Below are 27,788 nucleotides of genomic sequence, written 5' to 3'. Positions count from 1 at the left end.
ATTATGCAACACTGACTTTACGTCCCGTCTTTCATGTCAAGGTCTTTGTATCCCTTTTCCACATTTGATTTGTATGCTGATTGATCTAAAGGAAAAGATTCATCTCTGTGTCTGGTCTCTGACTGTTTTTTGCAGAGGGTTGCATCAGCCCCTGTCTGCTCCACATTCTTTCTCTTATGTGATCTCCTAATCAGATTCTCCCCCACGATATGCTCAAGTTCAGTAACAGATCCCATCTACCCACCGTACGATTGTCTCCACAGCAGATTAAATCATATAAGTCCTCCTCCATGATCCGTTTTCCTTCCTTCATATGTGCAGTTCTTATTTGGATTCTTTCCTGGAAATTTTCATCTTTGTAGACGTTTTGGAGACACTAATGTTCAGCAGGATAAGTTAATGATGAATTGTTGTGTCTGTGCTGGTATCTTTTAATGTGATATTTCCCTGTGAGAAGTTGAGGCTGTTGGCACATGGCAGAGGTGTTTAGCTTGTAGCCTGTGGCAGCTGCCCATTAGCTATTCTCTTCCAAGCTAAAAATCCCCTCTGCAGGCTAACAGGCAGCAGTGTACTCTCCAACCCATGCTCCCCCCGAGGCTAACTTCACCTAGGAAGTACACACACACACACACACACACATACACACACACACACAGTCACAGGTATTTGCTCTGCCTCTTCATGCAGATGCACTTTCTAAGAAACACAAACACACTTGAACACATTCACAGACATACACACAGGGCTCAGGCTAAAATAACCTCTGCTAACCTCGAGCTAAAGGCTTTCCAGAATAATTTTGTCCTTGCAGGGACACTTGCTGACAGAAGCAAGTTGCAGATAACACTTTCTCTATGTAGGATATTATATACAGATTATTAAATAGCTGCCACTCAGTGTGATGTCAGTTGGAAAAGATGCATGAAAGTCGATACTGTAGTTCTACTGTGGATTAAAGCTGACACAATTAGTTAGTTAATTGATTAGTCCATCGACAGAAAGTTAATTTGCAACTATTCTGATAATTGAAAAAATGTTTTGAAGCTTCCTAAATGTGAGACGTTGATGCTTTTTTTTGTCATACATGATAATAAACCAAAAAGCGTAGGATTTTTGGACTGTTGGCATATGCGCAGGAAGGTGGGTGTTGAGGGTGTTGCAGTACACCATATTTACAGGGGTTTGAACAACACAGTCTGTAAACAGTTGGCTATTTTACCATAAGTAATGGACTGTCTGAAGATTTGTTTTAAATTTTGAACAGCAAAGATGTTTGATGTTGATGAAAAAGATGTTTAAAGTGTGCAAATATGGTTGAAATCTCTGTTTTGATGTAACACCGTCATCACATCAGGTCAAATTTAAAAGGTGAGGGTCAGCTCATGGGTCAGCTAAACTTGGGGACAGATTTGCGGTAGTAGGAGGTGATAAAAAGCCAACGTGATCTCATCCTTACTCATCATATTTTTGCATTTCATCTTGGGTCAGCGGTTAGGTTTAGGCAACAAAAGTATTTGGTTAGTTAAAGATACTGGTTGGCGTTAGTCATGTCAGTTGACTCGTGACTAACAGAATAACTCAACATTGACTTTTAGTAGTTTCACACAGGACACAAACACAAGTCTCCTGGGTCAAAGTCCTGTGCTTGTTGGTCTGATCCACATCCACATTGAACGGACTTTCCTGCTCTTTATACGACAATTCATTGCTTTGATTGTCTAATAATGACGCAGATGGGTTTACTGACATTGTAGTTGGTTGAAAGATTTTAGATCCATATATTCCTTAGACGCAAGGGACTTCCACTGCAGGGGCATTACCATCAGGATGCAGTTTTATGGCAGGTAATGATGGAGTCGACGACAAGTGCACATATGATTTGCTCAGGGCAAGTGAGTGACAAGAAGAGAAGAGAACACTGGATGTCTGTAACCAACAAAAGTGAAATATTAGAATTTTTGGTACATCCAGTCCAGAGAGAAATAGTATATGAGGTGAGGGAAGTGAGTGTTAAAGTGTGTGAGCAGGCATATGTGTATACATTAGGCTTGTTCAAGATGAACTGCGCCTCGCCTGGAAAGTAGACGAGATCAGACAGCTGCAGAAGGAGGCACCTGATCTCTGGCTTTGTAGCTGTGAAGTTGAACAGTTTCCAGACAGTTTTCAGCAGCCTTCAGTCTGTACAGGAAGTCACAGAAACACTCACATCCTGTTAGATCTGATGCTGATTTATTAAAAATGTTATCAGACCCATATATCAGTTTGTTCGCTGTCTCCAATTGTTTCAGCTATGACAGAGTAGCATATTAAACGCTTTACAGGCAATCTGTAATTTCTGTCCATGGTTCAGCCTCCATTTTACATGAATGGTCGTGAACATCAGAGTCATATCAGAGCAGACTTGTCCCCCCAGCTACATGAAATAAATTTAAAACGTCAGCCTAATCATCCAACACATTTGCAGACATCACCCTGGGCTTCTGGGAAATGACATAGGACATGTTTTACTATTTTCTGACATTTTATCGACAAAACAATTAATGGGAAAATAATGTGCAGAATAATCAATAATAAAAATGATAATTAGTTGCAGCCCTTCACTCCTGCAGTATGTTCAAAAGATGTGTCAAAGGTGTCTGCTAAAATTAAAAACATCTGACCATCATGTAGATGGACAGCCTCCAGCAGGAAACTGGCTACTGAATATTAAATGCATTGATGCAACCAATGATGTGTATGACCTTTGCAAAAATAAAACCAGTAGTTATAAATATGCATACATTATGCATCAGCTTCACAGTGAATCTCACGGTAATGAGTTTGTTTTTTTGTTGTTGTTTTTTTCACTCCCACACATTAACACACACACAGGCAATCAAAGTATACAGTTATGACAAACATAACGCACACATACAGCCATTAAGNGTGTGTGTGTGTGTATTATTGTGTCTGCTGTTTTAATGGGAGGTGGGGTTACATCAGTTCGTTCCACTCCTCTGTTCTCTGTAGATGTCATTAAACTTCATTAAACTGGGAGTTTGTGCTGCTTAACTAACAAATGCGCATGCACACACTCCCACACATTAACACACACACAGGCAATCAAAGTATACAGTTATGACAAACATAACGCACACATACAGCCATTAAGACAAATACTAACACAAAACTGCAAACTTACAGCCAGTGCAGCGTCTCAGAATGATTTTAAAACCCTCCTTTGTCACACTCACACACGCACACACACACACGCACACGCACACACACACACGTTGACTGGCACTAACCCGACTTCTCCTTTTGATTTTTGCAGAACTTTTACAAGGACATCAATCGCGAAGGGATGTATATCAGGTATTTATGTGCTGAATTTGACACAAAATACATTTAAGTGATGCATTTCTGTGTTGTAAATGCATGCATGTGTGTGTCGGAGTGTGTGTCGGAATGTGTGCACTGTGCTTGTGTGTGTGTGGCGCTCCATAATCTGACAAGGGATTATGTGACTCCCACTGAATTAATGTCAGAATCCACAGGATCAGCTCTCGGTCTGACTGGAGGGAGAGCAGAGAGAAAGAGAGGCATGATGGGGCACGGGGGAAGGAGGGAGAGGTGGAGAGACGGAGGAAGACAGGAGGATGTAGAGAGAGAGTGAGAGAAGGAGAGAAAGAATGCAGATGCCGTCAGGTCCCGCAGTGCATTTCTGGCAGTGGCTTATGGACATAATTAGTTATCTGTACATGCGAATGTGAGCTCAGCTCTGTGGCTGATCAGCTGCCTCCATCCATCCTGCAGAGAATACAGTAACATTTGGTCTGTTCGCTTTGACATTCGCAAACAAATATAGTTTAATGGTTATACACATTAAAAGCACTACAGACTGCACATGTTATATGGTTAAACCAGAATGTTACCCTACACAGATCTAGCTATATGACTACAGGCCATGCATGGGCAATAAACCCCCAGACTAATTATGTTAAGCCCCAGCGTGTGAATTATGGAATATTAAATTTGCATTTTTATTGCTTACATTTATATTGAAAATTACACTTAACCTAACATGACGACTGAATATCATCCCATCTCGAATGTTACCTGCACTGTATACTGCCATATGCACTTAATACTAATCTTTATAGGATACAATTTTGCAGTTATTATGCAATAATTCAACTTTCTTTACAAAAGGAACTTCCGACGTCCAGCAGATTGTGAGTGTAGACAATGGTTGTCTGAGCATTTAATATTTTAATTTTTGTTTTTTGAGACATTTGTAAAGCTTTTTATTAGCATAAAACTAGAAATTATGCATTACATTGTAGCACACAAAAAAATGGAGCATTTTGCAGTTTCTCTTACTGACAGTGAATGCACCTTTAGTAATTTTGTCACAGTTTTTATGTGAACACTTTTTACTGTACTCAAAACCTTCTTGGAATTTGGATGTAGTCTGGAATGGGGCGAATGTCGCAATCAAAAATGGTGAAAGGCTGTCGTTTTCTACAGTTCACCAGCAATGTTCCTCACGAACAATTTAAGCACATGTCGCCCAGTGTTCCCATTCAGTCATGATGTAACCTTTATTTTACTTTTTAATTAGAGGGCAAAATTAGATCAATCTCAAATGAAAAGACCACAAACTTAATTTTCCTGTATAATAGGTTTTGTAACACCCAGGTATAGGAGAATGAAAAGCTGCCTAATTTGGCTTTTGAAAAGTGGTGAAAAGACTCAGAGATGGAGGTGGAAAGAGAGGGAAGGATGGAGACAGAGAAGTTGAGGAAGAAGAGGAAGGATGAAGAGAGAAAGTGACAAATAGACGAGGGTCTTAACATAGTGAAAGGTCAGTCAAACAAACAGGCTCAGTAAGCAGATAAAGGTGCAGATTGACTTGGGGAAGCAAGAAGGATTGAATGCTGATTCACACTGTCACCAGCAACTGGCTTGTCCGAACCAATGAAACAGACCGTCCAGCCAGAAAATGAGTTGGTTAAAGCTATAGCTTGTAACTTGTATTAAAATAATCTTTTGTCATATTTGCTGAAAGTCAGTTTATCTGGTAGTACATGAGACAGATAATCTGCGATACAAAGTTGTTCTGATTTACAGTTTTTCCAATGGCATTTGCAAGAATCCACTGCACCTGAACAAAAAGTTGAGGATTCTCTAAAGCAGCTGTCAATTATGTCAATGTCAACTCTCAAACAGAGTCTGTTACTGCATTGCCTTTTCATCACCACAAATGTTTTCAGAGACATATTTTAGTGTACTGTTTGGCTGTAAAATGAGAAAGTTTGGGACCTGGCTGTCATGTTGGAAACAGTTGAGCCAAAACAAATCACCACCAACTGGCCAGATCAAATTTTCTCATTTAACAGCTAAACAGTACACTAAAATATTTTTCTGAACGTGAGAAATAGGCAATGCAGTAACAAAATCTTGATTCATATTTGATCTGCACTAACTAGTTTTACAGTTTAGCCCCGTTTCCACCAAACTCTTTTGGTGTGGTACCTTTGGAACCAAAAGTAACCCTTCTGATATGGAACCTAGATCCCCGTGTTTCCATCGCTAACAGTACTCTTTCATGTGGGCGGGGTTGTTCTCACTCACTGCTCTGTCCAGCACTGACTGTATTTCCTCCTTTATCAGTCTGCACCTCGATCACATCCACAGAACGGGGTTGTATGTTGACATTTTCAGAACACAATAGAACAGGCTGCAGTGAGAGTCTCTCTCCACGGGATATTTAAAAATAGCAGGTTTGTGCAATTAACTTTTCTAGGGATATATGCAGTTCATATAATCTGGTCGAAATTAATGTATATTTTTAAATGCTTGAAGATCTACTCATGAGTAAAAGAGTAACTCATCCAAGAGAGACATAAAAACTTAAGTAATGGTCAAAGTTGTCACATTGAAATTTAAGGTTTGTTGATTAATTTACGTCGTCAACTCGTGCATTGAGTAACATTACAAGTTAACATTCCACCTTAAAAGTTGTTGGCAGTTGGCCCAGTGAATTATTTTTCTCTGACTCCAGCTGCTGCGAGAGGCAGCAAACATCATTTCATATTATAGTAACAGTTTACTAATGAATGAAAAACTCTCCATGGTGTGAACAGTGGCTACACAAGCTTCAAAATCAGCCACAACTCAGAGCTGAGCAAGAGGGACCGCCCGCTATTGACCAATCAACAGACTGCAGTGTTCACAGCTTCACCTTTTAGTTCCAGATGTGTGTGTTAGGTACCCCAACAAAGGGGGGACCAAAAATGGGGACAGTATGGAACGGTCCCATTGGTACCATCCACAACTTCTCACAGTGGAAACAAAAAAAAAAGCATACCGAACTAAACTGTACCGTATTGTTTGGTGAACACAGGGCTGTTCACTGTAGTTCACAAGCAGTGATTGACAGCTTGGTTAGAGCCTCCTCAGCTCTGACTGGTTGTTTTCCTCAACTGCAGTAGATTCTAGTAAAAGCCATTAGAAGCACCACACGCAGACGGAGAGACATGATTTTCTTTTCACAGAATATCTGTCTCATGTAATACTTTGTGGATATAGTGACAGTTTCAGCAAATACAACACAAAGTTGTTTTCTATAAAAGTTACCAACAACAGCTTTAGATGTGAGGGGGAGGACGAGATACGATGAGGTTAAAAAAAAAATAGAAAGCAAGAGCCTTCAGTGTTTAGCCAGACAGATTGAACGATTGACCTCAGAGTGCTTCCAGACTCCACAAGCATACAGAGGATTGTTCATTTAAAAGCATCTACTGTAGAAGCCACTGCTTTCTTGCTTTGTCATCAGTGCCTGAGCAAAGACTCCGCAGCCTGTGGCCATGTGGCAAAATGTTTTCCCCACACAGAGGGAGAAAAGAAAAGGATGAAAACTTAAGGAAGAAGCTGTAAACGAGTTAGTTGCCCTAAGTTCCCATTTTCCTCCTTGTCCGTCTTATAAAACATTATTGGACTTTAAAACATCTGCCAGACCGTTAAATAGACATATGCTGAACTTTTGTGTGTTTGCATGTGAGTGCTTTTAAATGACCTTTAAATGTTGTGTACATATTTCAGGGTATGTAAAGGTCCAAAAGCAAAACAGGAGCATAGGAGAAGACCATCAGACTATAACATAGCACAGAACTCCCGCCTATTGTCTTCTACACCTGCAATAATCAGAATTTTATTGGGAACAATGTTTCAGTCCAGAGACCTTCATAAGGTTATTTTACAAGACGATGGGTGAGACCATCTTTAAAAGGTTTAATGACCCATGTGGGCCATTAAGGTCACACTACACACTGACATCACTCATGGAATAAAGATTCATAAATATTAACCACATCATGGCACATGTGGGCCTTCAATAAAATACACAGAAAACTTCTATCTAACTATCTTAAAATGTGCAGACTAATAACGACAGCTAGCTTAATATTTTACAGTATCTTCATCTTCAGAAAAATGTGTTCTTTCAATTCTGGACCAAGTGAGTGAATTACTAAGACCCTCACGGCCAGATTTTGTGGAGGTGTTGGATAAATGACCCTATTATGTCGTTTTATTATAGCAAACCTCACTGACTGCCACTCTGTTTTTTTTTTCTCAAGTCTCCCTCTGACATATTATTCATTGCTCTTATGTGCACACCATCTCTCCCAAAATGTACAAAGCTCTTACATTTTGACAAAAAAAATCTGAACAGCAGGGGAAATTAAACTGCATCTGCCCTGATGTATGAATTGTAATGTAAACTACTATCAAAAATATAAGTAGTTTCAAAAAATATTAATAGATTCTTACAATATCTGCTCAAATCAGGCTGGAGCTGGAAAATAAACCGAGATCAGTGGTTCCCAACAGGTGCAGCCACGGGGTCCAGATTTCTTCTTAGTTAAGGTCCACACAGTTTAATACATTTAGCATCATACTTGCATTTGGCCATATTGTTGAGGTAGTTTGCTGTCTCTGTCAAGTAGCTATATGTTAGTCTCTCACTTTACAGCAGAAAGCCGTGCTTCAAAATAAAAGCTCTGTGCCAGAAATTCAAAAATAAAAGTGTGTTTTTTACAAGCTCGACACATTTGCAAGTCACTTGTGGTCCGTTTAGAGTGGACCCACGGCCCACTTATGGACGACGACCCACCAGTTGGGAACCACTGTCCTAGAATCTGCCTAGAAAAGAGAGGAGTTGGGATCTGGAGAAAAAATTAATTGTATAAATATGGGAAAGCAAATAAAGATTAAATATATTGCTCTATTTTTTCATCAGTAACTTCTTATTTACCTTTTTTTGTAATTTATGTAATTAATTATATTTTCTATAATTGTTTTTTCCTCTAATCTGATTTCCTCTCTTTTCTTGCTGAGGGACAGATTCTAGGAGACTGTATTCAGTGAGTGATGTCAGTCTGTAGTGTGACCTGATTGGTCCACCTGGGTCATTCAGCATATTTAAGATGGTCTCTCCCTTTGTCTTGTAAGACAACCTAAGGAAGGTCAATGGACTGCAGAGTTGTCCCCACTAAATTTTTGATTATGCAGGTGTGTGGGAGTTCTTTTGTCTTTTAGGTGTGTGTGTGAGCGTGAGACAGATTGAGTGAGACTGTGACACACTGGTGATTAATGCTGCTTCATTTGCTTCAAGTTGCCCAACAGTGGCATCTAGTGGAGTGATGCATAAGTTGCATATTAAATTAAACTTGACCTCTGTGACTTTGTGTGTTCCGTACACGTGTGTGTCCAGGTACCTGTACAAGTTGAGGGACCTTCACCTGGAGGGCGAAAACTACACCGAGGCAGCGTACACACTGCTGCTCCACTCTCGCCTGCTCAAGGTAGGACACACACACACACACACACACACACACACACATGCACACGCATATATATAAAGAGATATTTTGTCATTTTATTGCTGAAGCCAGTGTCTTGCTCTGTCTAATCACTTGTCTGTCTGGCACGAATGAGACCGTATTTTATTAGCTGATAAATGGTTGCTACGTCGCTGGCCTCCACATGATTAAGCTTAGGGGTTAGTTTATGGCATAGCATCAGCCACTGTGGCTGCATCACTATGGTGATTGATTCCGTGTGCATGTGTATGTGTGTGTGCGTGCGTGCAGCTTTTTGTGCGAGCGCAGCACACGTATGTGTCTGAGTGTGTTTGACCTCTTTTGTCTCTTCATCTCTTTTATGGGACACTTAGAGGCTCATAGAGAGGGACAGAGGAACGGGAGCATCACTCCCTCGCTCTCCTCCCCTCTCTCCTCCCTCTGTCTAGTATCGTTACATCAAAGCAGTTGAACTCTATAACATTTTTTATAATCTCCATTCATCTTCAGCGTCAGTTCTGTCAAGCCCGTTTCACATTATTGGAAAGAGCGGGCTGTAACGCTCAGCATGCTCTAATCCTCCTCTTCCCCGCGTTCCTAAGCAGATAGAACAGCTCCAACACTATGAGTCAGTGTTTGGAGATCACTGTGTTCTTTTTGTTTGCTTTCTAAATGAATTTCTGTGTAATTTATGTAATGGAAGATTAACCATTGTCTCATTTATATAATAAATGAGCTTTGTGCAGCCTGTTTTTGCGCACACTCTGCTTGTGACTAATATTGATTTATTACAACAAAGGAGCTCTACGCTTTAAGTTCTTCTCCTCTAAGGTTTCAACATCATGATAAATGGGACAGTAAAAAACAAAGTTGGTCTGACTGTAACCTGTTTTCTTCTTGAGTTTTATTTATGAATAAATTATGCATGCTGTATCTCAGTTTTTGACTCTGTCCTGTCTCTTCCATCATGTCTCCATTCTAGTGGTTGGATGAGATGTGCAGCCCCCAGTTTGAGTCTCACGGCTCCCAGACCCAGCGGCAGCTCAAAGAAACACTCTACGACACTATCATCGACTACTTTGACAAGGGCAAGGTCAGCAGTGCATTACACTACAATGTGTTTCTCTTTCTTAAAGAAATGCGTCACGTGCAAAATGACCATTTATATCAACCAGTCACCACGTTTTTGGATTTTGTGAGGAAAACTGTTTTTCTCTGGTGATATAAGAATCCAAAAAAGGCAAATATTCTACATGACCTGAAGTAAACTGCGTTTAAAGGTCTAGTGTTGAGGATTTAGTGGCATCTAGTGGTGAGATTGCAGAACTGAAACTTGTGCCATGTGTCTAGGAGAGCGACAAATGCAAATACATGAACAGCCCTATTTAGAGCCAGTGTTTGAGTTGTCCATTCTGGGCTACTGCAACATGGCAAACTCCATAGAAAGGGGCCTGCTCCTAATGTAGATGTAAACAGCTCATTCTAAATTAACACAAACACAACAATTCTTATTTTCAGGTGATATGAACTAATGAAAATGTAGTAATATTGTAGCGACACAAGTAGTTTGGGGTTTGCTGTTAAGTTCATGCTCCATAACGCTAATGTCATTTTTTTGTTATTGTCTGTGGTGTGTCTGTTCAGAACACATTTAACACGTTTATGCTAGTTATTGTCGATTGTGTTAGTTTATGGTTTGCGCCATTAGTAAGTTGGCTATTACATTTCATGACCCCAGCTTAGTTTGTAAGTCTAATTTGCACCTGCTACATTTTAATAAAGGACAGTTTTCACAACACCTTCTTGCCCTCTGTGATGTAGGAGTTGTCATACTATATATACCATTACTGCCAATAGATGCCCTGAAATCCTACACATTGGACCTTTAACAACAGCAAAACTATCAAAACATCCTTTAACAAACTCTCACACAACTCCTGCGGTATAATCCAAGTCTCATTTATGCAGTTGTCTAAACACATTGTAATTAAAAACATGTCAGTGCAAACAGCCTCATGTACGTGTGTGCGTTTGAATTATACTCAAGGGAGCTTATATGGACTTGCATGCTCAAGCATGCTCAGGGTGTGCTCCTTATTGTCTGAAGTGTTTTTGCAAAAATGTATGTGTCTGGGAAGTGCTGAGTGTACGACTGGTTACCTAAATGAGACTTGGATTATACTGCAGGAGTTGTGTGAGTTTGTAAAGTAATGTTTTGATGTGGTTTTGCTGTTGTTAATTGCAATCCTAGTTTACTTCAATTCATGAAGTATGTTTGCCTGTTTTGCGTTCACCATTCACTGTGGAGGGTTGCAAAGAAAACCAAAGTTTTCTTCACAAATTCAAGGGAATACACAGCAAGTAATTGATATACAAATGGTAATTTTAACTGTGCCTATATAGAGTAATGTGATGATTTGAAAAGTGCTGATAAATTGATTATAGTAAAGTTTTTCATTCTCTATAAATTATGTAGCAAAATGTTTAAACTTTCAGAAATTTCCATAACTATCTAAATTCCTTTTCCAAAACAATAGAAAAATCACAAAACAAGGCAAATTTGTTTACTTTGGGGTCAGCAAAAGCCCATTACATCAGAATACAATGCACAGGAGTTTATTTTGGAAAATGTTCCTCCCCTGTATCAGTATCTTTTAAGTAAGAGACGGTGCATGCAATCATGCAGCCATAGTCTCTGTGCGGTATGTTGGTGTCACATTCATTTTGTATTCTCTATGAGTGCTTTATGTTCTCTGAAGCAGTGAAGGAGACATTTCCCTCCGCTCTCCAGAGACATCCAAACAGTTATTTTCACGAGATGAATTCCCACCACGACAGCTGCTGCCGATTTATTAGCAGATGGTGTAATGAAGGACACTTCTTTCTCTCGTGTGTGTGTGTGTGTGTGTGTGTGTTTAGATGTGGGAAGAGGCCATCACTCTGTGTAAGGAACTAGCGGAACAGTACGAAAATGAGATCTTTGACTACGAGTTACTCAGCAAGAGACTGGTAATACATCACTATCTCAAACCTTCATGTTGTATCCTCTGCACAATAATCAGGATCTCACATTTTTTTCTGTATTTCATCCTCCTTTAAATTCCCTTTATAGATGTTTTAGAAGTTTTTGGGTGTAAGGGCGTGTTTGAAGGAAAGGAAGAGACTTAAGGCAATTTATTCATGCTTTTGATAGCAGCAGTAAAATAGCTCACTACCAGTGCACCTGCTGGGTTGATCTTTGTTAATTTAAATATGTGTGTAATGTAAAATAAAACCTGTCCCTTGGTTAAATAGTTTGGTTCTGTCGTTGGCCTTTATACAGTAAAACTGAGAAAGCTCCCTAAGAATCATCTACATCAGATTCAGACATGAACTGCAGAATTGTTCGCACCTTTGGTCTTACAATGAGGAATCCCATTGTCCTCGGAAATTGAAAGCACATGCCAGCTGATCCTAATTAGCATAGGTAAACGTCCCGCCAATCTCCATAAAAGAACGTAAGACTAGAGGACTGTGTGGACACACAGAAACGGAAGAAAAAAGTTTAGAGAAATAAGTAAAGAATGTCCAAATGAAAGTCTTAAGAGGGTGGAGCATTGGACTCCAAAGGTAAAAAAACCAAAAACATTCAATCGTTCTCAAGTGGAGGTACTTCTGCAGGAAGTGAACGACAATCGAGCTGTCATATTTAGTAGCATCAGTAGTTTATATATAATAACCCACAAAAATGATGCACAGAAGTGCTGCCCGCAGAAAGTCAAAGATTCAAATCATCAGTCCGAGGCCGTTGAGTCACCTGAGAATCTATAAGTCGAGCAGAAGCAGCTGCAGAGTCAGTGCTCCTCACTCTCACGCAGCTTTACGGGGTAAACTCATTACACTGAAGTCATCCCACCCACTCAGTGAAGACGTCTGCGATGGGTACAGACAGACACAGGTGAGTCTGAGTGAGATGGAGACAGCTGCCTGGAGGAAGAGAGCTTTACCTAGTCATGCTCTGACATGCTGAGAAGTCAAGGATTTACAGCTCAAATCAACTTAATATGATATAGTCTCTGGCTTTTATTTGATATCAAGTATCCGCAAAAAATGTTGGTGTACATTTCTTCTCCATCATCAGCACAGTTAGCATAAATTTGCTTTGAAGGCTAACTTGGTTTGTCAACAAAATTATGTCAATGTCCTCACACACTTAACGCCCTCAAAACCTTGTTCACACTCTCAAAATCTATACGGAAAAAAGGAACAGGTAGTCAAATTTTCATATTGAACAGCCAAATCCGATTCGGCTGACAAAATTCTGAGTCGGGTACAGCCGTAATCCCTAATACTTTGGATGCTATTACTCATTTAGAGACTATTGTATCCAGAAAAGGGCGTACAACTAATGTAGTAAAGCATCCCAAGAGGTACCTGTCACTCTCTGCAGATAGATCTACACTGTCCTGGAAGATGCGTTCCCTCCTCAGGGCACAATCTGCAACATTTTGCAGCTGCGGTAAATATGCCATTGTGTGAATTGACCAAGGGTGCAGATATAGGCCTATAAATAGTGTGATAGATCACTAGTTATTGGATGGAATGGTTTCAGTTTACAGTTCACGTGAATTGAAGTGTTAGTGTTGTGCTTATTTATTTTAAAATACCATAATGCTTAGTGTAAAATAATAAAAATAGGTATTAGAAAATAATAGAAACTGTTGAATTGAGTAAAGCATATTAACCAAATATTTTGCACAAACATGTCAGCACTCAAAATGTGTGCAAGCGTGTGTAGATTTCATTCTTACCAAAGAAAAAATCTTGAATAAGAAAACATTGGTGAATTATAGAATCTTTGTGGAAACTGCATAAGTAGAAAAATCTCCTCTTAAGAGCAGTTGGGGAATGAGGCCCACAGTTCCCAATCAGCAGTTTCCACACTAAATTAGTCATCTGTACTTTCAAATATTACCAATGACTCAGCACAACCATTCATCCATGTTTTAAAATGAATATTTACTGGACACTTCAAGTCCTTTTAAATCAATCTTTTTTCTGAAGAACTCTGGTTTGAACTTCAACAATTCCCACATGACCCCTAAGAGTGAGTCCTTAGTGCCAATCATCAGCACCTTCAAACCCCTCCTGACCCTTCTTACTTTGCCCTCTCGATCACTCCTCTGTTTCTTTCTTGCTTTGACACCACAGCAGACGTGATTCCCTCCATGCCCAAATTCAGCACCACCTTCTCCTCTATCTCCCCTTCATTCAGCTCTTCCTTTCCCCTCCTCAAAGAGAATTACACTTCTCCCAACAATGGAAAAAAAAAATCTCTTTCTCTCCTTATATGACTGCAGCAGTGGCTCTCGCCGCTAATGCTGAATTTATGTGGTTATATAAATGACAGACATTGCCCTTGGATGGCGTGCACTTTATTTTTTCTGCATCTATCACCCTCAAAGGCCCAGCATTCTGCTGAGGGTAGCTTTGTCATTGGCACAAGCTGATAAAACTGCTACGGCTGCACTCAGTGCAAATTCTGAAACTCTCCCCCTCTCTCTTTGTCTCTCCCACTCTCTTTGTCTCTCCCACTCTGTCTGCAGGAGAAACAAGCCAAGTTCTATGAAAACATAATGAAGATCTTGAGGCCCAAGCCGGACTACTTTGCAGTGGGCTACTACGGACAGGGCTACCCTCCATTCCTCAGGGTTTGTGTTTCTCACTGTTTGGTGGGAATAAAAATGAACAGTATATAAGTATGGTAACACTGTCTATGACCCCGTGTCTATAATGCTTTGTAAATATGCCTACAAACTTCATAATCTCCTTATAGCACTGTATAATCAGAATTTTATGCCTTCATAAATATCCATAATGCTTTATAACAAGGTCAAGTATCAAAATACTTTTTTATTTGCTGGTCATCATCTGACATTTTTTGCAAGGATCACAGTTTTTTTTTATGAAGAAGATATACTTTATTAATCCCCAGGGGAAAATTAAATTTTTTCACTCTGTTGTCACATACACACAAGCCCAAAATACACACACATGCACACACAGGATCTATACATGCATTAAATGGAGAGATGTCAGAGCGAGGGGGCTGCCTTTGACGGGCGCGCCGAGCAGTTGAGGGTTCAGTACCTTGCTCAAGGGCACCTCGGCAGTGCTCAGGAGGCAAAGTGGCACCTCTCCAGCTACCAGTCCACGCTCCATACTTGATCTGTGTGGGGACTTGAGCCACGACCCTCCGGATCCTAAGCCAAGTCCCAATGGACTGAGCTACTGCCGCCCCTGGCAGTAGTGGTAGTACGTTACCATTACTAGCTGCTTATAAGTCACTACAAGTGGTCATTGTTTACTCTGAGAAAAGTGGAAAAAAATACAAAATCTAAGCAAGAACAACATAAAATACTATAAAATGTATTTGTTTAACAGGTCATAACAGCAATTGAGTACTCCAATTTGACTTTTTGATGATTAACAGCAAAATTATATCTCACTAATGTAATGTTTCACCAAAAAACTCACTGTAAAGACTCAGTGGATGCAAAATATAAATAATACTTAGTGAATGTATGTAAAGATTTGCAACACATATTGGAACAAATTAAGGCAAAACATGCGGGATACCACCGCTGCCATCTTGTGCTGGTGATGTCATTTGGAGCCAGAGTCGATAGCTATCTCCACAGCATTTAGTTGCCGCTGTCTTACCAATCGTGAGCAGCTCCATCGATTGTGAGCACAAGATCATGAATCAAACCCCCTTTTATAGCATCAAATAACTAATTAAAACCAAACTTATCAGAAGAAACACCTGAACATACAGCAGTGTGATGAGAACTATCTAAAATGACAAGAGACCAACTGTATTTTGATTTTTCTTAGTATGGCCCATGTCCCAACTGCTAACATGAAGGGGGCGGGGTTTATGATCTATACTGCAGCCAGCCACCAGGGGGCGATCAAGATGTTTTGGCTTCACTTTTGGGAAGCTAGCATGTTGTCCATCTTTATATACAGTCTATGATAATGCCTGAAACAATTTCTGCTTTACCTGTAGCTGTATACTTTACTTTAATGTAAGCGTTTGATCAGCAAAAGTGATATTTGGTAAGGCACAACCTCGGTACAGGGATTTTAATGATTAATAAAATGATTTTAATGTATTAGGAGAATGTTAATTAACTATAATCCTCACAAAAGAAAATGTCAGTTATTTATTATGACTGTAAAAAGATATGGATATATGCTCATAACTGTAATTATACAGTGATATAAGTAGATTATACTGCAATATGAGTATGTTAAGAATGAATTATAGATGTGGGTGCCGTAGAAAATGTTACCATAAATATTAGGAAATATAGGAACACAAAGGTATCATCGACTCCCTCCCTTGAACAGTGGAGTCAAAAAAGTGTTTTCCTCCGTTATCAGCACAGAAGCTACAGTAAGCTTTTTAAAATTGCAGCAGTGGACAAGTTTCTAAACACACCAGCAAGACTGTTAACAGAATGGGACATAAGTACCTTATGGGAATGTTGTGGATCTGTGGATTTCAGCAAAGTGCAGAAATAATATATTCCACTGTTTATAGCTCCTATATTCATTAGATGCATTTATCTGCTGTGGTAAGGAGTATGGAGAAGACTCAGTTTTTAGGGGGCCAAGGCAGTGAGAAATATATGCAGTGTCTGTCTACCCACTCTGTATACAGTGTCCTGTTGAGGGAAATCAAAATACAAAGAGAACATTGATCACAGAGGAAATAAGAGCTTAATAACACCAGTGCATTTCCAATGGCTTCAGAACAAGGTGTTCATCCACCGTGGCAAGGAGTATGAACGAAGAGAGGACTTTCAGAACCAGCTGATGAGCCAGTTCCCCAGCGCCGTCCGCCTCAACATCACCACAATGCCGGGAGATGACATCAAGAACTCCCCACTGCAGTGTATCCTTCTGTCAGCAAAACGCACAACAACACACACAGTCACAAATAGATGTGCATAGAAAGCAGGAAATGTACATGCATGTAGCAATGCACATTGATCATATATAGGCAGTTGTTTTGGGATTACAAGTATTCGGGTTGCAGAAGAAGTCTGTGTTTTTCAAAGGGTAACTTTTACCCAGACTCTATAAAACATACCCAGACATCTAAGTGTATTTGAGCAATTCATCTAGTCAGTTTTCATCTGGATCTAAATTACATGTTTTGTTTGTTTTGTTTCTTACACCTTTTGCTGTTCTTCTGTATATTAAACCTTAGCTGCTGGAGGTCTGACACATCCCTCAGCTCTCGGTTGGTACATTCTGACAGGGATTTAGAGACTCTCCATCATGTTGTGATGTTTTTATTCCTAAGTGATGTGAACCAGATATCCAGTGCTTCACAGTGCAGCCGGTCCTCGAGATTCCTCCGCGCCTGAAGAACAAACCTGTTCCCGACCAGATTATCAAGTCAGTGAAACAGCACGTTTAACCCTTCGGATTTACATAAAGAAAATGTGAATGTTTGAAAGAGAATAGACAGTTCTGATAATGTCAGATTTTCCTCTTTGTAACTTATTTATTTCCTTTTACGTTACGCTCTGTCTCCCTAATCTTACTCTATGTGCAGCTTCTACAAGTCCAACTACGTGCAGCGTTTTCACTATTCCAGACCTGTGAGGAAAGGACCTGTGGACCCAAACAATGAGTTTGCTGTGAGTGTTTTTGTTTTCAAGAAAAAGATTTATGACCACTGGGACTATGGAAGTATTTCAGAAGCTATTGTGTAGTTGCATTGTTATCAGTCTGCACAGATGAGTTTCTGTTCTATAAAACAATAGGCTTTTACTCAACAGCAGAGTGTGGTGTAATTATATGATAAAACTTTAGATGATGTTGTACTTAAGATGCAACAATAGATTCAGGTATTACTATACTGTAAAATTAGATATCAGATTATGTAGTGATGAAGAAAGGAAGTAGAAAATGGCCAATGAAAGTGGCTCATCTAATTGCTTTCTTCTTTTGTTCTCCTTTTCATTCCTGTCAAGTCCATGTGGATTGAGCGCACAACCTTCACCACTGTGTACAAGCTGCCAGGGATCCTGCGCTGGTTTGAGGCTACTGACATGAAACATGTAAGTCTGTTAGGGGTGTTTCTACATCTCCCATATCCCACCCTGAAAACCTCCCTCCCTGACTTCATCTGTCCCTTTCCTTCTTCCATCATTTTTTCATGTCTTCCTCCTCCTTCTCTGTGTGGCTTCTCTGCCCAGACTACATTGTCTCCACTGGAGAACGCCATAGAGACCATGGAGTCAACCAATGAGAAGATTCTGACCATGATTAACCAATACCAGGCTGACTGGACCCTTCCCATCAACCCCCTCTCCATGCTGCTCAATGGCATCGTGGACCCAGCCGTCATGGGCGGCTTTGCCAAGTATGAAAAGGTAAGCTGTAAAGATTAAACTGAGAATCCCCCCTAATTTACAGCCCCTTGCAAATACACTGTTACAGGTCAGTTAATTACGGAAGGTGAGAATGGCCAAGATTGCAATTTTTTTAATGCCAGTATCTCAAGATCACAAGTTAATATATTTTCTCGAGAATATGAAATATCAATCCATTATCACGAGAAAGCCAGAGGTTTCTTCCCCTAATTGTATTGTGGTGTGTTTATCAGAGATCATGCTGTGTTTGCATAGAATCAGTAAGACAGTAGATGACAACGTGGATATAGTTATGGTGGAAGAGAGATGGATGGTAAAATTAGGTGAGGCCGGCAGAGTATTCCAACAGCAGTAACAGTGTACGGCACTGATGGTCAGAGTTCAAATATTTTAACTTCTTACCATCCACAACAGAATTTACAACAGGATGTTAAGTAGCTCCCTCACACAAGAAAAAACATGGAATATCTGGACAATTACTGGACCATACTAGAATAATTCCTCAAAAAAACAGACACAAAATAATTTGATGTAATGTATTTTATTCCATTCTTTGTAAACAGCATCACCATCGCAATATAGCCTCGTGAGTTTCTGTTTGTTTTTCCGTGCCGTCCAGAAGCTGTGGACTGCCATCTACCGTCTGCCTGATACCATATAAGAGCGGCCAGGAGTGCCGTGCTAGTGTGCATTGATAGCGTCTTGACAACTGTAGCAACTTATTTAGGAATGACAGATCAAGAAGTAGCTACCCAATACTGATCAATGCATCAGACTGCACTGAAATCAAGGTCTAACACAGGCCAAAATTTGATTGTGTCTTTAGGTCATGAGCAGTGATCTTGGAGGTGGAAATCAGGTGTGATTGCATGAACCAGACACTCATGTTTGAGTTCTCCATAATTATCACGTGATCTCAAGAAAACAAGTCATTTTTCTAGTGATGAATTGTCTCATTATGTTTTCTCGAGAATTGATATAAATTAACCCATTATCATGAGAAAATGAGATGTATTATCTCAGGATAAGGAAATAATTAACTTGTGATCTCGAGATAATGGCTTTGAAAAAAATAACTGCAAGCAAGGCTGTGCTTGGCCTCCGCAGCTAATGACCGGGGTTAAACAAATTTTTTGTTTGTTTTTTTTATACGATGAGAACAGTGAAGTTAAAAATCCATTCTGTTTATGACATCTATCACAATTTTACATTGATTTTGGCTTGTTTTTCTCATCTTATCCTTCCTTTTAATTATCTAACCGAGCACTGATTCATTGTAACAGTGTGTGTAGAAGTTTAACAAAGATTCACCATCTCAGTACTGTTTTTAATTTTGATATGAAGACTTTCTGAGCCACGAGACAAAAACAATCAATATCACATTCTGAGGCTGAATTACATTAAAATTACAAATTACATTAAATGCAGGGATATTATTAAAGTATGGTGTATTCATAACTAGAAATATCATTATCATCCTCAAACAGCATTCAGTGTTATGATATCCGAAGAAATCCGGTGCCCATGTGGGAGGCAGAGTCAGTTATTAATTTACAAACTGCCTCGGCAGGTGAAACGTATCGCCATGATTCCTTAAATGAGTTTTTAATACTTCCCCGTTATCAGGCGTTCTTTACCGAAGAGTACACTCTGCAGCACCCAGAGGACAGAGATAAACTGGTGCGCCTCAAAGACCTCATCGCATGGCAGGTACTAAACACTCAAACACACACTCTTGAACACACACCACATATAGTTGTGCTGCTTTTATGTGACACCGTAATATTTGTATTTATAGATCCCATTACTGGGTGGAGGGATCTCTCTCCACGGGAAGAGAGTGACAGATGACCTGCGTCCTTTCCACGAGCGCATGGAGGAGTGTTTCAAACAGCTGAAGAAGAAAGTGGAGAAGGAGTACGGAGTGAGAGAGCTGGTAAGGACTGGTATAAAAAAGGATGGGAGAGGGAGGAGAGACAAAAAGTAGGGAGAAACTTTTAACTAAAACATGGTGTTTCAGTGTACGTTCTTTTCTGCAAGGCTGGACACAGTTACTGCTGCGCTAATTAAGCTGCAAATGAGCTGACCCAGGCGGATTTTAAAGATCAAAGTACTCACAAGCGCCTCTGAGTCGAGTGTTGATATGGGATTTGTACCTTTAAATTTCTCTACAACCAGAACACGGTTGTGACTGGGGCTAAATATGATCATTAACTTGTAAATTGGCTCTACCCTTCAGGAGAGATTAAACTAATGATGAGCAGGAGTGATGTGCTGTTTATAAGAGGAACTTCACTTGCTTTTACTTTTCTTGCATTTTCCTATGATGTACTTCTGCTTTGTTTCACCGTCACTCTCTGTGAACAGTACGATCAAAACAGCTTTGTCTTTCTATCTGGATATAATGCTGTTCAACTCTCAAGTGATGTTGCACTGTATGCCTCCTGCGTCGCTGAAAGGATGCATTAAACTCTAACGATGTGTCGAGGGGACGCATGCTATTATCTTCCTCGATAATGCTACATTGTAAACAACAAATCCATGTTGAAATCATAGAAAAAGTAGTGATTTTACTTATTTTACTAGAAACCACTGAGAGTGAAACTTGTGTTGGATGTTATTATTACACTGTCAGTGAGGTGTTGGTGTTTTTGTTACGGTGCTATGCACAGATCTGCCCGCTCCGCCCACCTGCTCTTAACCCCGGCTCCCTGACCGTGCAGCTCCACTTTATGTTACCAGAAATTCACTCCCATTCAATGTGTATTGGCAGCTAGTGATTCGCTGCACAAAGCATACTGGGATACCTGCGATGTGAAACCAAGTGGGTGGTGCGACAAGAGGGCAAGACACTTTTAAACCGTTAAAACCACAACATTTAAACTGTGCACGCATGGCAGTAAAGCAGCCAACAGGGCAGGATGGATGGGACCTTATATTTTTATTATTGCACACATTCAACCTCTCCTATAACTCTCTGCTGCAGATGCTGTATTCATTCACAAAACAAGATCCTGTTTTGCTTATAGTCTAAATGAGGTAAAGAAAAAATGAAAGCAAAGGAACTCTTCTCAGAAAGAACAAGATTAGGCATATATCTCAAAATGATCTGTTAAATTTATTCAGGACCTATTCATCTTCCCTGGGCAACCTCAAATGAACACCTATGGATCCCACTGACTGACTTCATTTAAAACTTATCGACATAACCGCTCTCTATTTCCAGCCGGACATGGATGAGAGGAAGTCCACTCGTCCTCGCTCAATGCTGCGCTCCATTCGTCAGTCCATCATCTCTATCTCCTCACTGCAGGGATCTGAATGTGGGACTCCAACCAAGGCCCAAGCAGACAGGTAGCACACACGCACATATGTGTTGGCAGATAAATTTATCTAGTGACCTCAGAGTATTAGATGTGTTCTTTATGAAAAATTCACTCCAGAACAACGTCAATATGAAAAATTTACAATTTAACCCCTTTAAAGGGAAACTTATGTATATTTCAACCTTGACCCCATTTTCCTGTGTTCTGTGTCTAAGTGACTAATGGCAACAACAGCTTTAAAAACTGGTCCTGTATTTCACAAAACCACTGCAGTCCGCAGCCGCATAATAGGCTGCACTATAATCACTCAAGGCAATTATGCACCATCAATATATGTCCATTAAAAGTGCTTGTTTTTGCCTCTGACAAGCTCAGATTGTTATTTTAAGTGTCTGATATTATAGAAAGAATTCCCACAGAGATAGACCTTTTTGTTAAAGAGTCTGATTATTTTTATTTCACCAGAAACAGCCCCAAAGTTATCTTCACCAAACCAACCAGACTCCATTTTAATAAACAGCAATTTTAGCGTGTATAGAGCCAGCATATTCTCATTTAAAACTAGGTGAATTAAGGGCTCATTTTGACCTAACCAGAGTAAGTGCTTGTTGGAAAAGTGGAAAGACAAACCAAGACAACTTATTTGAGTTTTATTTTGTTATTTTTGACTTTGAATAAAGTGTGTTTTACAATGATTAAATTACTGTTTCTTTAAATGGAGTTTGGTGGGTTTGGGAATAGGGAATTCAGGGCTGTTTCTAGTGAAACATAAAGGGTTTTAAACTTTAACAAAAAGGTCTGTATCTGTAGGGATCCTTTCCATAATGTTTGAAGATCTTTATAACAATAATCTGAGCCTGTCATTGGCAAAAACAAGCACTTATAGTAGAGTGATTACATTGCAACGTGTTTCAAAGCCACCGGCTGCAGCCTTCTGAACTGAACCAGTTTCAAAAAGTGTTGCTGTTATTAGTCACTTAGACACAAAAACATGTGAAAATAGGGTCCACGTTAAAAAAAAAATACCGATGCCACCCTTTTAATCCCTCACACTTTTCCTGCCTCTTCCCAGGGAATTCCCCCCTGAGTCGCCCACCTCCTGGAACTCCACCCTGCCACGCTCCAGTGGCAGCGTGAGTTCAAATACAGTGGAGGGGGTGGTGACAGTGGGCGATGCAGAGGTCAAACTGAGGAAGAGTAAGAAGAAGAAGAAGAGGAGCAGCATGATCTTCATCACGGAGGAAAGAGAGAGGACGAGTACCCTGGACTGCAAACGGGTGAGATTGAGCTTCAGTGGGAGGAAGAATGTGGGATGAAAGAGGAGAAAATATAAGGAGAAGCAGAGAGAACTAAAGGAAGGAAAAGAGCAGGTTAAGGGGTGTTTAATGGAGCTGAGTGTCTGTGGAAGTGTTGTAAAGTTTTGTGTGATCTCTGTCTCCCTCTAGCTGTCCAAGAAGCAGGAGTTCCGCAGTGACACCAACTTGTCTGAGCCGACAGAAGAAAATGTGTCGCTGACAAATGCCAACTCAAGATCCCTGCCCGCCATCACAGGTGACGTATACAAAGTTGTGTACTGTAATCAAGTTACACCTATAAACCCAGGGCGTACAAAGTCAAAATAAAAAGTTATGCCTGGCAGGAAGTACTGCATATTTTCCTGACTGAAGAAAAAAAGCCCATGGCAGGAATATAACTAATTTTATAATAGTTTTAATAGAAATAGGCAAGCTGGGGAATTTTGCAGTAATAGCCTGACCTAACACAAAGTCTGGTGTGAGGTGGCAAATTACTAAATCAGTCATGTCGGTTGTAATTTTGTTCGGAACTGGGCAGCAGTTTCATCCAAGTTATATCTCACTGTTTTAGTTACATAACCTTGCACCTCAAAACAGCGATCAGACCACAAATCACTAATGTTTCTCTGGCATTCTGCCTTGTTGGACCAGGCCAGCTGAGCCAGCACTGACTGTGGTGTTAATACACCACCTCTGTTTAGCACTGCTGACTACAAGCTGTAGAGCTTCACTGAACATACACACAGTGCCACCGGTGTTGCCAGAGCACACAGTTCAGTGGAACAGCTGCAAAAGCACAATTAGTCACTTTAAATCGCCTAGCTGCAGGAGGAGGCAGTTGGTTATCAATTCTCACACAGTTTCTGCGCGCAGGTCTGTCCTTGGCCGTGGTGGGGGGCATGGAGGAGGTGGACTCCGTCAGAGCCAGGAGGGACAGTAAGAGCATGTCTGTCTGCGTGACCTCTGACCGAACAGCGGACAGACGCTCAAAGGGCGTCATTAACCTCCTCTTCAAGTCCAAGGTGAGACCAACAGGTTTAAGGGAGTACCATGGAGAATTATGGGGTAGATATTCAAGAATCAGATCTAAGGTTTGGGAATGAATTGGTTGCGCTTTCTTGCCAAGACTGAGAAGAGAAGCTTGATACTGCGACAATGTATATATGAAAAATAAGAAGCTACAGCCAGAGGATGGTTAGCTTAGCATGTCAGTTAGCCCGGCTCTGTCCGGTAATAAAAAAATGCTATGCTTTGGGTGTCTATGCTAAGCTAAGCTATCTGGCTGCTGGCTGGCTTCATGTTTATCATACAGTACAGACATGAGAGTGGTAGCGATCTTTTCATCTTACTCTTGGCAAGGGTGCAAGTGTAACTCCCAAAAATTTTGAACTTGTCCTTTAATAGGGTCAGTACTGCAGATTTATCACCAACATTAGTTTTATCTAGATTATTCCAATCACTGTTAAAGTATAAAATATCTCAGCAACACAGTCTTCCAGTGGATGTGTTTTTCATTTTTACCCAGCAAACCTTGTGTTTACATTCTGCATATTTGTTTCAACAGAGCTCCAAATCAGAGGATGTGAAGCCCAGCGATTCAACCAAAGACAGTGCCAATCATTTCTGAAATCCTTCATTTTAATTTCCTCTTCGCTTTACTTATCTGTATGCATTTGTTTGACACAGAAGTTCACATAAACCAGCAAGCAAAACCAAATTATGCACTCACTCATTCCCCAGTCTGCCTGCCAGTCTCAGTATTGCTGTTGCCTTAATATAATTGATTTTACCTGTCAATAAAGACTATTTTTGTGGCATGACCTTTTTCCTGGTAATTCAAATGATTTCCAGTGAAGCTAAATGCCATCTTACAGCTTTTCAATCAATTCTGCTTCTACAAGAACGAGCAAACACAAACCATCCCACCGACGTGCTTGATTAAAAAGCTTCTTATTATACGGTTTTCAGCATTGTTGTGACTGACTGCAGTTAATGGGAAAATAATCATTTGATAAAGCGCAAAGGTTACCCGGTCCTCCCAAAGGACTTTGAACAGGAAATGCTGCCAAAAGGCTTTGGCTCTGATACAACAAACAAGAAAGTCTAATAAATTCAAATGTAATAGGGGCAACAAACTGTGGAGCCTACTGTATAAATGCTGGAGCTTTTGTTGTGTGCACACAGAAATTAGACAAACTGTGTATGAATTCCCAGTCTGAATCATATTTTATATTGTGCCATTTTATGTAAATGTGTAATTCAAAATACATGTGCTTAAAGGAAGAGTCTGACATTTTGGAAAATATGCTTTTTTGCTGCTAGTTTTTTGACAGATTAATTTTCCAACCATTTTCATGTTTGTATAGCTTACTATAGAAGTAGAGCCAGGAGCTAAGTAGCTTAATTTATCATCCAGACTGGAGGCAGGAGAATAGCTGGCCTGGCTCTGTCCGAAGGAAACAAAATCCACCTCGGCTCCTCTAAAGCTTACTAATGAACACATAACACACATAGTTTGCATCCATGTTTGTGAAAACATGGCTGCTTCACACACAGAAGATCTATCCAATCAGCACAGTTATGGTGCTGAGTAATGGCCAGAAAAGTCTTTTTGCAGAGCACTATGATGTCGCAGTGAAATTGACCTTTGACCTTCCACCACCAAATTCAGTTGTTTCATATCCAAGTGATTGTTTGTCCTTTATGTGAAAATCTGAATGAATAAAATGTATGTTTAGCTACTGAATGTACCCGCATAGCTTGGAACCTGACATTTTAAAAAAGGGTGTTTTGAACTTTTTTTGTTTGTTTTTTTTTTGTTTACATTTTAAAATTCAAAATGGCCAACATAGACAGATTGAAAAAAAAATGGAAATATTAGTTTTCATATTTCTCATGTTCTAACAATTCCAAAAATGTATAGTTTATCAACTTCACNGTTTTGAACTTTTTTTTCTTTTTTTTTTTTTGTTTACATTTTAAAATTCAAAATGGCCAACATAGACAGTTTGAAAAAAAATGGAAATATTAGTTTTCATATTTCTCATGTTCTAACAATTCCAAAAATGTATAGTTTATCAACTTCACAAAAATTTTGAACAAAAATACATTAGAAATACATCAGGTTTATGGTGGACTAACTTCACCATAAACCTCAACTTGTCTTTTTTAAATGTTGGTTTTGGTACAAATTAAACACAGGAGCACAAAATAATAAAGTTTTAAAGGTGTTAGAACCAAGCTAGCTGTTTCCCCATGCTACTATCATAGAGTAAAAATAACTGATATAGCCAAACTGATGTCACTGATTCATGGTGTCTCAAGTTTGGAATTTTGATTGTTGCCATCTTGGATTTTTGGAGCTACAAGTGATCAAACCCTAGCTACTAGCTTGGTTAGCACTTGCATTGACCTGTGCTAATGCTAATGCTAACTTTGCTAGCAAAAAGCAAGCATTAAACCATTAAAACAAGATTTTTTTTTAGGCAACCAAAACTGAAAACCAAATTGATTTTCATGAGGTGAAAACACACTAAAATAGCAACAGCTACGGCTACACCTCTGTGAATCTGTGGTTACGCCATGATCACCTAACCAATGTTGTCGCCATGGTAGCGACTTGTCAATGGACAGCATCTGCTTGTCAACTGAAGTAACCACACTCTTTAATTTAATTTTAATTTTTTTTAATTTTATATACTTTATTAATCCCCAAGGGGAAATTCAATTTTTCACTCTGTTTGTCAATTACACACAGGTCCGAACACACACATGCACAAACTGGACCTATACATGCACTAAGTGGAGAGATGTCAGAGTGGGCTGCCCATGACAGGTGCTCTGAGCGGTTGGGGGGTTCGGTGCCTTGCTCAGGGGCACCTCGGCAGTGCCCAGGAGGTGAACTGGCACCTCTCCAGCTACCAGTCCACGCTCCATATTTTTGGTCCGGACGGGGACTTGCACAGGCGACCCTCCGGTTCCCAACCCAAGTCCCTATGGACTGAGCTACTGCCGCCCCAAGTTATTTATGCATAACTTTAAGGCATAATAACATTTAAACAGGTGAGTTATATAAAAATCCCACCCTGTGCAATTGTCAGGAACAGGGAAAATTAGCTATAGAGAGCAAAACTGTTTTTTGTTACTGCTAATTTCAAACATGTTTAATTCTGCTGTAAAGTTGGGCATTTTCACCTGGGGGTCTATGGGGACTGAGTCGCTTTTGGAGCCAGCCTCAAGCGGTCATGAGAGCAACTGCAGCATTTTCAAAATAATGCGTGATCAGGCTGGTACAGAATTTGTATCAGTAAAAAATTAATAAATAAATGTAATGTGATGTATGCAAATATAACAGTAGACGTATTGATTTTTCTTCCCTCTACTTGAGTTAGAGTATAAGTATATTGCATCAAAAGTACTTTAGGTACAGTATAAGTACAATTTACTCAAAAATGTAACGACAAATACACCCATTTCCTGAAATGTTGCACTGCCTTGACACACCAGTGTGTTAAGATGCATGGAACTTGGAAGCTTGACATTGGCTGATTTATTTTACACAGATGATGCCATAGATGCTGATTGAACTTTTGGAGACTTGCAGAGTCATAGAATACTGTGTGATTTGTACTCTGTGTTGAAGAATTTGATCACTGGGTAAGAGGAAGTATGAATTATGGAGTGGATGGACAGCTCTGCAGGGACGGTGTCTGTACGGCTGATCAACTCCTGTGGGCCAGAGCAAAAAACAAAACTCCTGGGCTGGTGAACTGATTTCCACTTTTCTCCTGCAGCAGAGCAAAGAATGTGAGTAGGAGAAACACTGCAGCCTTCAGGCCAGTGTGGAACTTTATTTTATGAATTGTGTAGGGCTGTACTGAATGTTAA

The 27,788-nt window shown here is 39.9% G+C and overlaps 1 protein-coding gene across 1 annotated transcript in view; it reads left to right on the top strand.

Moving 5' to 3' along the window:
- Window positions 1-25,638, top strand: part of LOC126389464 (dedicator of cytokinesis protein 2-like) — a 148,815-nt gene extending 123,177 nt beyond the window's left edge. Inside the window, exons 35-51 of the mRNA XM_050043180.1 lie at window positions 3,314-3,354; window positions 8,759-8,849; window positions 9,829-9,939; window positions 11,766-11,855; window positions 14,432-14,536; window positions 16,647-16,788; window positions 17,216-17,297; window positions 17,458-17,542; window positions 17,879-17,965; window positions 18,104-18,280; window positions 19,907-19,990; window positions 20,079-20,216; window positions 21,507-21,634; window positions 22,679-22,883; window positions 23,052-23,157; window positions 23,775-23,923; window positions 24,466-25,638. Of these exons, the coding sequence (XP_049899137.1) occupies window positions 3,314-3,354; window positions 8,759-8,849; window positions 9,829-9,939; window positions 11,766-11,855; window positions 14,432-14,536; window positions 16,647-16,788; window positions 17,216-17,297; window positions 17,458-17,542; window positions 17,879-17,965; window positions 18,104-18,280; window positions 19,907-19,990; window positions 20,079-20,216; window positions 21,507-21,634; window positions 22,679-22,883; window positions 23,052-23,157; window positions 23,775-23,923; window positions 24,466-24,528 (1,884 nt within the window). The 3' untranslated portion in view covers window positions 24,529-25,638. The remainder of the gene's footprint in view (window positions 1-3,313; window positions 3,355-8,758; window positions 8,850-9,828; window positions 9,940-11,765; window positions 11,856-14,431; window positions 14,537-16,646; window positions 16,789-17,215; window positions 17,298-17,457; window positions 17,543-17,878; window positions 17,966-18,103; window positions 18,281-19,906; window positions 19,991-20,078; window positions 20,217-21,506; window positions 21,635-22,678; window positions 22,884-23,051; window positions 23,158-23,774; window positions 23,924-24,465) is intronic.
- Window positions 25,639-27,788: the final 2,150 nt, after the last annotated feature.

The sequence above is a fragment of the Epinephelus moara genome, chromosome 4, assembly GCF_006386435.1.
Source record: "Epinephelus moara isolate mb chromosome 4, YSFRI_EMoa_1.0, whole genome shotgun sequence".
NCBI lineage: Eukaryota > Metazoa > Chordata > Actinopteri > Perciformes > Serranidae > Epinephelus > Epinephelus moara.
This window is presented reverse-complemented; position numbering and strand designations above follow the sequence as displayed.